Source organism: Bombus huntii, chromosome 8, assembly GCF_024542735.1.
Source record: "Bombus huntii isolate Logan2020A chromosome 8, iyBomHunt1.1, whole genome shotgun sequence".
In the NCBI taxonomy this organism is placed as follows: domain Eukaryota; kingdom Metazoa; phylum Arthropoda; class Insecta; order Hymenoptera; family Apidae; genus Bombus; species Bombus huntii.
In genome coordinates this window covers 15,510,971-15,523,308 of record NC_066245.1, presented here as the reverse complement: position 1 = coordinate 15,523,308, position 12,338 = coordinate 15,510,971, and the positions used below count along the sequence as shown (strand labels likewise).

Below are 12,338 nucleotides of genomic sequence, written 5' to 3'. Positions count from 1 at the left end.
TCGTCATCAAATTGAAATCATCGAATTCGATGGAAGAAAACTTTAATAAAGCATAGCAAAGCAAAGCAAATAAAAAAATAATAATAATAATAATAATAGACTAACGCATCCGTTATGTCAACTGACAATCGGCGAACACACAGACCCTAATTTCGCGTCTGATTATTATAATTACATTTAATGAAAGTTATTATGCTCTAAATCAATATTAAATGTGATTTAACGCAGCAAACGCTGATTCTACCGACCGCATTGCGCGCGGACATAAAAATATTCTGAAAGAAAACTTTATTAGAGGTAGGGGATAGGAAAAGGAAATTTTTTTCTTTTTTCTGTCGAGTGTTTGTTTACGAAAATACTGCTTTCTTAGAACTACGAATTAATTATTATTTATTTACCATAGGTAGAATCATATATCATATCAAGAGCACGAAAATATACACATAAATATTATACCAAAAATGCGAAAGAAAATATATCGTTAGTATATTTAAAATATTTTCAAAGTATTTTTTATTATTGTCAAATATATGTATGAATATTGCATAATACGATTGATTTGTAAAAGTTATCCGCCAAATAGAATGTCCGCCATTATAATTTCAAATATTTTATGCATTACTTGACTTCGTTCTAATGCAACATGGCGCACTTTTTCTGCCCGTTAAACAAAGCTGCGCAATACGAAAATAACGCGATATGCAGAAACTGTTTTAACTAGTCTGTGATAACGTAATTTCTCAAATGTAATAAAAGTTATTGAGAAAAACGAAATTAATAGTCCATATTATATTACAGACAATTTACGAATAATGAAGCAAAATGAGAAAGTTATTTGAATTTCTTACTCAAATGAAACAGAATCGAGAGAATCTATGTTAAATTTATGTTAAACAATCTATTCAATTTCTTCGGAAATATAATTTAATATATTCGAAAGAAAAAAATAATTTCTTTAATCTTGCATTTTTCATCTTGGTGTTCTAATAAACCGTGAATTTAGAATTTGTTATATTAGATATTAATTACGATAATATCACGAAATATTTATAAGAAATGGAGTTAATCTAAAAGTGAACAAATATTATCACATTTCGACGAAAAGTTATCAAATTTATCGTTAATCACCATGGTGTCCTCTTGACTTTCATCCCGTCCTTTCGAATTTCACAGCATCCTTCTAATACATCAAAGTTCCCCTCGGTATCATATAATAGTAATCTGCACAAAAAAAGAGCGAAATATTAAAACAAATGTATAAAAAGAATAAATCATTTGAAAATGAAACAATGATCAGGGTCAAATTGTTTTTCGAAAACATATTGCACGAGCTACCGGCAAATGGGACAACCAAAAAGACAGTCGGAAAAACAAAGGTAATTAAATAATAGATTACAACGAAGTATTGAAGAAAAACGTACAATTAAATGAAAATAACAATAGTGTGAGTTTGAACGGTAGAAAAATGTCTACCAAAGTGCCAAAGCCACCTGTCGCGAAATGACACGGATGGACATACGTCTGATTCCTCTGATTGTCTACGCTAAACTGACATCCCATACTGCGATTTACCCGACGAATTTGGGTTAGGGAGAAGTAGGGGGCTAGAGTTGTCGGCTATCCATACATACACGAATAGAATTCGTCAAATTCCTGGAACACTCAAGGATACGTTTTGTATATGCGTTTACACGTGTCTGGTATTGTAGAGCTCTCGTGAAAACAAAAAGTTGTTGACAAAGATTTAGTGACGCTACGATGTTCTCGTCAAGAATTTACAATTCATATAATATATGAGATATTTCAATTTTTATTTTAATTTCAATTGATAATATACTAATTATTTTATCGAATTGTTCAAAACTTTATTTTGTAGTACAGCTCGAGGAAAAAATTATTTAAAATAAAAAAACGTTGAAGATATTTGAACTCTCATAAAAGTAATGATTTCTTATTTCATTACGTCTAATTCCACTTTGGTATTTTTTAGAGAAATTATAGAATTACGTATAATTTCGTCATATTAAGTTAAATATTAAGTTAAATATACATGACATATAGACATATAGATATATAGACATCATAAATGTGTATATCATAAATGAAACGTTACTAAACATTGCTGTATGAAAAAGCATGGAATAGAATGCTAATTATTTCATTATTCAGTCCTGCAATTAATGAACTGTACGAAACAAAATCAAAGATTTAAATAAACTTATATCGAACTTATGTTTCAAAAGTTTATGATACAAGCCACCGGTAATAAAAACGATCAAATAGTCTACCAATGGAAAGAAACAGAAAAAAGTCTCGCTCTTCGACGGTAGAATGGTGGTATCCCGCTAAAAGTGAGCCTAGCCGATTCTTGATTGGCTGAGGCGACGAGGCTTCGTTTGTATGCAATGCGCGCGAGAAATTGAAATACCAAACGCCGCAAAAATTTTCTTACATTTTACGAACTTATGAACTGAATATTTTCAAACCAGATAACTATAAGAATTTGAACACTAAAGTGCACACGTATATATGCGTACATCAACAAACATGATTTCTTTAACAAAATCTTGTATTTTAACAAATATTTTCAGAATGAACATATTGTTCATTATGATTTTAAAATGCGAATTTTAAGTATTATGTGAAGACAGATAATTACAGAATTACAGATTGCTGTTACAAGCGAAATATAAAAAATTGTATGCTTATTCGTACTGTGTAACAGTGCATATACGTAACCTTTCTACTTACTGTTCTACTAATAGTAATATAAAATAAAATTAAGATATAGTCCATCAAATCTAATATATCCACCATGAAATAAGATTATGATCATATAGATAATTTCTAAAATTTTCTGACAAAGAGAGGTTATTGTATAATGCATTAAATCCATATATTAAGATTAATCTTTGGAAAGCGAAGGTAATGTAACCCAAGAACTATGCACTAAATTTGAAACGTATGCGATGTGTTGAAAGTTTTAAGTTTCCTTCAAGTTTCAGATATTTAATCTAAATTAGAGATATATTAGTAAAACATGAAATGAAATATATATATTTACATTATAATTTTTAAACATATTCGTATTTTTAAACATCATTAAGTAAATTTCTAAATAATTAAGAATATACTGCTTCTTATTAAATAGTTACGAAATGTTTTTATTAGCGAGAAGCTATTGAAAGTGATGGTTGACAAATTGTATCGATATACCACACGTTGACGAAGTATACCAGTAATAATTTAACAAAGCAAATTCTTCACTGCGATCTTCGAGAGAAATTCCTTGGAATTGGAATTGTTGTAACGAACGCAGCTGCATCTATAACATGCGACACAAGTACACTCTTTTATATACTAAGCTATTTGATTAATGCTAAGTATGTAAGAAATTTAAAAAGTTTTTAAAATCGTATATTTATCATTGTACTATTGATTTTCTTACCATTTCGAAATGTACAATTTTGAGAATAATTGCTATATCTTCGTTCTTAAATAATGGAGCAACTAGCGAAAAAATAAAAGAAAAGGCGAAGAAACGATGCAGAATATTAATGATGTGCGTGTGATTCATCTACGTGTTTCAGTTTTGTTGTATATTTCACGATCGAACATTTTCTTTTCTCTTCTATCGTACTCTTGTATCTTGTGACGTGACTGTTTCTCGTGGGAGATAAGAGCAAGACGATATGCGGTTTCTAGCATTTCGAAAACAAAAAAGGACGAAACTGTTCGCTTTTCTTCTGTTTTCTTGTTTTTAAATAGAGGTGAAAGATAAAAAGACATATATCTACAGAATTTATTCTATTTCCATTACACGTTCTGCCGATTGATTATTTTCATCTAAATCAATTGACTTGACTTACTTAATAAATTCTTCTTGTTTACAGGCATAGCTAACAGAGATTTGAATAGTCTAATATGGCTTATTTTCATTCTTTGTCTTAGCTCTAATACTTTCTTTAAATCTTTCTCGCCAAACCTTATAAATTTAGAATTATTCACACACTGTAATTCATTATTCCAATTCAATAACATTTCACACTGAGTTGCATTTAAAATATCAGAAATTTCTGAAAAATAAAGGAGAGTTTGTACATCAGGATATATTGAAAATAAATTTGGCTGTAATTCTTTACCTATTCCACGTGTATGATATTCTCCTAGTTCTTTCTACTCTAATTATATGTTCCCTCCTAGCATGCTGTCTACTCCTGTTGCTACCTATAGATCTTTTAATAGTAATTTCTTCCATTGCTTCATCATTTCTTGCTACATACCTTTGGATCAAATATAGAACTATAACTAATCACATCTTTAATGTACAATCTCTGTATCATCATGTGTATACATTTTTGTTTTACCTCCGTTTCTAACAAACTTGCAGTTAACTCTGGAGTATAGGGACACACGCCTGGAATCATATTGTTTCTGATCCATGATATTTTCTCTCCTATTGAATTCTGTTTTATCAAGCGGGACATTTCTGCCTTCTGTCTATTTGATATTCTGAAACAAAACACATTGTCCATTTCCTTCTTTAGTACACAAAAGTATTATATAATCATATAAAATAAATGAAATGTACATAACATAAATCACACAATTTAATAGTAATTGTATTTACTTTTTGGCTTTTTTCGTAATAGCGATAGACTTTCTGCTATTTGGATGTATCATTTTTTTTGGCTTCAGGAATTCCTTTCTCATTGCAGTGGCCTATAAAAGACAACAAAATAAATTAGTTAAAATATTACCATGGCTATGAATTATTTCGATTATCCTAATCATCAAAACTCCAACTCAGACTATACGTTTACTCAATGTATAATCATGCACAGGCGAATCGTCGACAGTATCACACGCTTAGAAGCACTAATGGAGTAGACAAAATATACCTCTTTGTTATGACACTCTGAACCGTCACTCTGTTGGATTCATGCAATAAATTTTACCACTATATCTAAAGTTCAATACTTTAACTTATTTGTGAAACGTTCGAACTGCGACTCGAGGAGATCACCGGTGATTTGTCAATTTCGTGATTTGTTGTGTCTCGTATGTGACAACAGCAACGACAGCGACGCCTATCGAGAGTAAAAATAATATCGAAGTATACCTTCTTACCATGACATTTCCGGGCCAACAAACTTCAAAATTGGTTTCTTCCGTTTCAAAATATTTTTAGCTATATTTTTTAATCTTATAATGATAACCTATTTTAAAATGTGCAATGTTTGATAAATGTACATTAGTAAAATTTCATACGAAGAAAGTTTTTGGGAATCCGTATTATATCCAGCGAGCAGAAAACGAAGACTTGACGGAAGTTGACGACAATGGAGATAAAAGTCTTTATCGTAATATTGTTTTTATTGGTTTTAACGTCAGATGGAACGGGTTTCGACAGAAAACGATCCTCCAAATGTCAAAGAGGTAACGAGCAGACTTCAAGTAAAAACGAGCAGAAGTCAACACCCGATTATTATTATTACTGCGACTCAACAGAATTTGGAGTAGTATTATACAAAAGATTCCGTATTTGCGTTCTTGTTCACCGTGTGACATGATAGGAATTGATTTCTCTTCCGCTTGTATCAGATGCGGGATGTGCCTTGCCATTGCTGAAAAGGTTGATCCTTTTTCACCAGTCTCGATTATCCTATTTCTCTTTATTCGCCTATTTTTTAAACACAAATATACATTTTTTACGATTATTTATATTGTTGATGACATCATTTGACGAATTCTTCGAGAACTTCGCAAGGGAACCAAGACATAATGATATTTAAAATGTTTATAGCAGTTCTGAAGTAAAGAGAAGCGATATTAGTTTGAAATGATGGATCATTTCAATGACTTTATTATTTCCATTTTAGACATAACACAGGAGAACTTTATAATTTCAAAATCTCTTTGATTTTATGTATCTTTCCACATTTATTTTTCTTTTTGCATATCTGCATGTTGCCTTAATAGCTATCTACATATTATTTTAGTTGCGTTTTTCTTTTGGATCGGAAATGACTATCCTGTGTTTCGTCAATAATTTGTCTTGCTTCTCTTGGTGCATTTCTAAAAGTAGTATTGATATAAATGAATTTTTTACTCCAAGAGTCAACATCACATTTTTTCGATTTCTTTTTTAGTTTACAAGAGTATAAAGCTATATATAGGCCAAAACATGTATGTATTTTTCGATAAAAGATAAATTTTTATTCAAAATCTACGAGACTGCACGCAGATATTTCAAATTGCAGCGAATATAATCACGAATACTTCGCGTTAAACATGTTATATCTTTTAACATTTTCAGAGACGCGTAAACATCCGCAAGCTATTTATCACTTTATTCGATTGCATATTGTAGCGGCATATGAATCATAGGACGATGCGAATCGAGAGTAACTCATGTTGTTGTTTTGCCTCGGGGCATTGATACCGTCTTGAGGTACGAAACTTGATAATAAACAAACTCCGGACAGAACAATATCGCCGCTACGCGCAACCGTCAACCGAAGTCGAATTTAAATTCGTTAGAAGGAGATCGTTAGAAGAGTACTGCCGATAGTTTTAAACACATTTGACTACACCAAATATCAACTCGTCTCATCACTATATACACCAACGTGTTTAATCAACCTCCACATAACCGAGAAGTGATTTCAAATTTGACCCACGTTTCTATCGACTTCGCTTTCTTCTTTATTTTGGAAGAAATGCACATTCACTATTTATCAGCTAAGCGAACTCGAAACGAATGAAAATTCCCAACCACCACGTAGACCAAAGCCTATCAGCCTTTTTCGAACCTGTAGGTTACAACGAGATTCTTAATTAATTAATTCGTTTCTTACAGGCTACAGAGTCTGTGAATAAAGAACTTTTTCTGACCGTTTTGTTACGACCTTTGTTAAAACCACGTCATAGGAATAAGATAATAATACAGATCGTAATCATTATATATCAGCACGTACTGTCAATTTGATTGTGCAATTAAATAACATAATATCAAAAGTAATCAAATGTTGGGATACTTTTGAGCGATAGTGTATATGTGTAAAACAATATGATTCTATAAATTCATTAACAATAAATCAAAAACAATGCTGCGTTGCTTATTCTAGTAAACAATCCAACCATTTAACTGTAAGATATTTGGAAAGTTCATGTAACAAGCATACAATATGCCACCCGGAAGGTACCAACTACGTTCCTCTATGAAATTAGTATAAATATTTCAAGACTTATATACGATTAACATTTCACGCAACGTTTTTATAAGATACGTTAATCCGTAGAAATGATCCGTCGCGGTAAATTTATACATAGATCAGAGTTAGAAAATACAAAAGAACGATATTTTCTCTGCGTATACGAAGTTAAAATGGTGTTGGACGCAAATTAATTGGTTGAACAGAGGCGCCTTGAAGCGTACTAAAAAAGGTAGCTTACCTCGTTGAAATACCATGGAACGAAACCCTGTTGGGTAATGGGCATTCTGCTGTAGCCTGGAATTCCTTTTGCTCCCGTATTCTTCTTCTGTTTTCCGTGGTTTTTGTTACAACACTCGCGACATTTTCATTCAAACGAACACACAACGCATAAACCGAGAAAAACAAACGTTGAAGGTTACGTCGCGTCACGCGAATCACTGACGCTACACTTATACGTTGGAAACAGGAACGAAAGCAATGCGGGTGCAACACGGGGCCCGTGAAATGTAAACTATCGAACTACGTATAATAGCACACGAAAGTATTTCTATTGTATTGTATATATATATATATGTGTGTGTATATATTCATATGTATATGTATGTATGTGTGTGTGTGAATTCATATATATATTATAAATTGGTTATATATATATATATATATTATATATTATATATTGGTTATATTATATATATATATAAAACCAATTTATAATATATATATATGAATACACACATATATGATTACACACATATATATAAGATTTATAAAATGAATCCTCGGTAAAATGTCTGTGATAAATAATTCCAATTAAAATAGAAAAATTTTTAATTGCATTGCTTCGACTATACATATACACATACTTAATGTGACTCACTTTCTATGAGAAAAATTCTGTTTGTCAATTCGATACCGAGAGCTGATAATGCTAACACACGATGAAACGATAACAGAAGAATCCGAATATTCAGAACTTTTCACGATATATGTTAAATAATATTATGAAATAAATCAAATAATTACCCCGCATTGCTTCCGGCGTACGTGTTCACGATTCTCGGCGAAACCGAATATGGCAGCAGGAAATCAACCAATCAGAACTTCGGAGAAAAGTAAAGCGCGGGAAGAAATCGCGGCATCCAGCTTCCTGCGAATCTATTCTCGATCTCGATGTAAGCAGTAATCTTTCGATAATCGTTTTGCAAAATGGCGTGCCTTAAACGAAGTGTATAGTAAAATTCGTATTTGAGAGACGCATAAATAAACGATATCAGACTATTTCCCGGGAGAAATTCACGTTCGGTTGCAACATAACATGTCACGTATATATTTTCGTCGAAAACTGATTTCGAGGGACGTGTATCTGTACGTATCAAGTTACTTGGCGAAAGTTCAACGACAGACTGTGACTTTAAAACAGTAAGTGTGTAAGCCTGTGTTTGTTGTCCGAGAATTTGAAAAATCTGTCATCTTTTGTTTACGTCGGCCGTAATAGAGTGGTGTTTTTGTTTTGTGGTAACTGAATGTCTCAAACAACAAACTCGAGATTTCAATGGATCTTCGAAAAGAAGTCATAACCATTGGCCTTGGATGAGTTGTGATTTCATTAACTTTTTAATTCATAATTGATAACATAAGGTTATTGTAAGACCGATGAAAATATGGATAGCAACCAATTGCTATTGAATATCTGGCCTGTTTTGCACTATTGAAATTTTGCAAGTCACTAAAGTTACCAGCATTAATATGTTCCCTTGCACAAGTTTGACGATAAAACAAATGAAATTTTACTAATTGCAAGTTATTTGATTATTCTATTTAACGAAAAATTATAAAATCATAAAATAGAATTCTATATAATCTGTAAATCGTAACTTGTCAATCTACTAGTACATATATTATAAATTGGTAAACTTTTGTGTGTGGGGGAGGGGGTGCTAGATGTAACACTGATGCGACATTTTGAAAAATATTTAATTATAATCATGAAAGGTGTTATTGAAATATTGAATTTTTATTAATGTTCCTTGCAACTTCGATTTTGCGTACCATATTTAAAATGTACATAAGATATAAAGTATATTGACAAATAACAGTCACAAAATTGTTTCAAATGATGATAATCATCCTAATATCGACTTATCAATTGTGATCTGATAAACAAGAATTCAAAATACAGTTAAACTGTGTTCTACATACAATAATCTTTTTCGGATGAGATTTAAATATATGAACATATTGTGATATTTTGTCCATAATAACATGAATAATACAAAGTTTCGTATTACATATACTATATTTTTTAATATATTCTGCATATCTCATTTTATGACAACAGACAAGCAAACTATATTCCCATTATAAGCTTCGCTCTAATTTCGCATCGTTTCACCTGAATATATCGTGAAATTTCATCCCGTCAAAATTTTGCGTCAATCTTTTTTATCTTAAAGGATTAAAGACAGTTGCAAAACGCCACGTGTTTCGGGGTTTGTTTAAATTTCCGCCAAATGAAAAAGAAGTTTCGCGAAAAATGGTGGTTACTAACGGCACGTCTGGTTACAATTTTCGTTTACAATACTTTTGGCGAGTAAATATGACGTACTGGGTCGATACTAAGTAGTCGGTCGTCCCTGAAATTTGAACTGTTGAGAACGAGGTAATAAAAGGGCGACTGGTTTGTTGCTGTGTAACGTATACACGTTTCTGAATAGTTTTCTACTTCAAATGACATTATCTGCTACCCGACGGAGTTTCGACGTAGCGATAAACACGCCACTGAAAAAAGCGACGAATGGGAATGGAACATACGTAAAGATTTTTTTGACAAAATAAAGAATCATTTTGTCAGATTCCAAGAAGAGTTTGGGTAAATTCAATGTATGCTATTTGCTACTTGACTTATGTTTATAACACTAAAAGTTATCTTTACAAGCAGCGAAGTGATTCAGTTTCATTCGTAGTTCGGTTGCTTCCAATTTTTTCATTTTCACATTGCGTATTACAATATTGATGTTAAAATATTATTATAGAAAAACATGTTAGCAATTTAATTTTCTATTTGTTCTTTTCTCTGTTTTCCTTGTTCCGTTTTTGGATTTGTGGTGGATGATTTAAATAATGACGTGACGAGTTGATACTTGATATTGTCAAATATATTTAAAATTATTCTAAATACAGAATTAATCGCGCGGGAGACAAAGATTTTATAACGAATCCTAGCGGCTGCCATTTGTCGTTCACGCGCTGTTGCCAATACCGGATGCGCTAATGTCACGTAAAATAACAAAATAAAAAAAGAAATTTGAGGTAAAAAATAAAAAAAGAAACTTTTTTTCTAACAACAATCCACTTCCGAACTCTAGGCGTGACTTTCCAAGACTGAAGCTCTTATGATTTGATTTTCGATCGGATCCGATTACTTTCTTTTGTCATTCCTCAACATCCCCACCGTCAATGCATTTGCTAGGCGTCCGCGGCCGTTGCCACGTGCTCTTTCTTCTAGACCCTTCGGTGGAAGGACCGTTGGGATGTTGATGGTTCATTAGACACTTCAGCGATATACATTGTCGCCGAGTGCCGCCACATCTTTATCTCCATCGTCAGTCCATCGGATTTGAAGTATGCCGGTCGTAACACTAACATTGTGGCGTCAGAGAGGACGCGCTTCGAATCGCAAAAGGCGTTTTCGGTTTGCTTCGACCACTCGAATCGCCGCGAACAGCTCGTACGTATCTTTGTTCGCGGATCCGCGTAGTTTGTTGCACGGGTATACGTTTATATTGACACCGGTGTTCACGAGGAAAGAGATCCTTGGTGCCCTGTCCGTCACGAAAATCCGACGGGATACTAAAGCCATCGCCACATGCCGCGTTTACGGACGGCTGGTCTCGTTTCACTGGGTCCAGTTGCAAGGGGCCCGGCACTTCCTTGCGCGGTCTCGAAAGGTCTCGTGGTAATAGCAGAGACCAGACTTCTGCGGTCTGTCTTTCGAACTCGATGTCAATCTTGCCTTCCGTATGTAGAATAACGATGTGAGGTGGATAGCGGGTGAAGGTGGCCACAAGAAATACTCTTGATGTTCAACAAAAAAGTTAATTAAACTATTAACAATCAACAGTCAATAATTTATGATCAACAATTAACGACTAACGATTAACTGTCAACAACAATTAACGATTAACGATGAACGATCGACAACAATTAACGATTAACGATGAACAACAATTAACGATTAACGATTAACGATTAACTATCAAGAGTCAATAATCACGTATCTCTAATTGTGTTTACTTCGCTATGACGCTTAACCTTTCGCACTCCGCAGCTCGGGGCAGAATGAATCTTTGATTCGAAACCAAATGGATTCTTTATTTTGTTGCCCCTCGATATCCCCACTACGCACGCGTTTATTAGATGCCCGTGTCACGTAAAATAACAAAATAAAAAAAGGAATTTGAGGTAAAAAATAAAAAAAGAAAACTTTATTTTTTTTCTAACATCAATACACTTTACAATTTACTTCCGAACTCTAGGCGTGACTTTCTAAGACTGACTCTTATGATTTTACTTTCGATCGGATCCGATTACTTTCTTTTGTCACCCCTCAACATCCCCACCGTCCATGCATTTGCTAGGCGTCCGCGATCGTTGCCACGTGCTCTTTCTTCTAGAACCTTCGGTGGAAGGACCGTTGGGATGTTGATGGTTCATTAGGCACTTCAGCGATATACATTGTCGCCGAGTGCCGCCACATCTTTATCTCTATCGTCAGTCCGTCGGATTTGAAGTATGCCGGTCGTGACATACCCCCCTGGTTAGATTGATCTTGGTCCTCTAAGATCGTAGTAGAATGGAATTATTTAAATGTAGATCAAAGGATATGTTTATGCTTTTTTTTCAGGAATCGCTATGAATTGATTTTCTGCATGTTATGGTACAAAAGTTATTTCGTTAATCTTAAATATAGCAATTTTACAATATTTGTTAGTGTTCGAGAAGCTAATAATTTCAGAGGCGTAATCATGTTGTAGTTTTCGATCGTGAATTGGTTGGGTTTGTTTACAAAGCGTAATTCCTATCCCGTGAATTTAAGGCAACTAATTAAGGGTATTGTTA

At 33.2% G+C, this 12,338-nt stretch overlaps 1 protein-coding gene and 1 long non-coding RNA gene across 9 annotated transcripts; both read right to left on the bottom strand.

The window, feature by feature from the left end:
• Window positions 1–373: 373 nt before the first annotated feature.
• Window positions 374–8,296, bottom strand: LOC126868728 (translation machinery-associated protein 16 homolog). 8 transcript variants are annotated; one of them, XR_007690696.1, is made up of 8 exons: window positions 8,098–8,296; window positions 7,459–7,739; window positions 5,562–5,683; window positions 4,631–4,722; window positions 4,368–4,512; window positions 4,143–4,283; window positions 3,870–4,076; window positions 374–1,221 (listed from the first exon to the last, which is right to left on the bottom strand). XR_007690696.1 is itself a non-coding variant. In XM_050624524.1 (4 exons), the coding sequence occupies exons 1-4, from the start codon at window positions 7,501–7,503 to the stop codon at window positions 1,207–1,209; spliced, it is 297 nt and encodes a 98-aa protein (XP_050480481.1). In that variant the 5' UTR covers window positions 7,504–7,710; the 3' UTR covers window positions 374–1,206. The 8 variants fall into 8 exon arrangements, 1 of the variants encoding a protein (XP_050480481.1); XR_007690694.1 differs by lacking the exon at window positions 5,562–5,683 and adding an exon at window positions 4,902–5,090; XR_007690693.1 differs by lacking the exon at window positions 5,562–5,683 and having other exon boundaries at window positions 8,098–8,293.
• Window positions 8,297–9,213: 917 nt separating this feature from the next.
• On the bottom strand, window positions 9,214–11,637 carry LOC126868743 (uncharacterized). The gene is made up of 2 exons (XR_007690737.1): window positions 11,514–11,637; window positions 9,214–11,294 (listed from the first exon to the last, which is right to left on the bottom strand). It is a non-coding gene; the product is annotated as an uncharacterized LOC126868743 (long non-coding RNA).
• Window positions 11,638–12,338: the final 701 nt, after the last annotated feature.

What these genes read in the sequence shown, in the direction of transcription:
- LOC126868728 (XM_050624524.1), bottom strand. Translation starts at nt 7,503, where the DNA reads ATGCCCATTACCCAACAGGGTTTCGTTCCATGGTATTTCAACGAG. An exon ending in TTCCATGGTATTTCAACGAG is followed by an intron (nt 4,723 to 7,458) that starts GTAAGCTACCTT and finishes TGTCTTTTATAG; the next exon opens with GCCACTGCAATGAGAAAGGA. An exon ending in ATTACGAAAAAAGCCAAAAA is followed by an intron (nt 4,513 to 4,630) that starts GTAAATACAATT and finishes GTTTTGTTTCAG; the next exon opens with AATATCAAATAGACAGAAGG.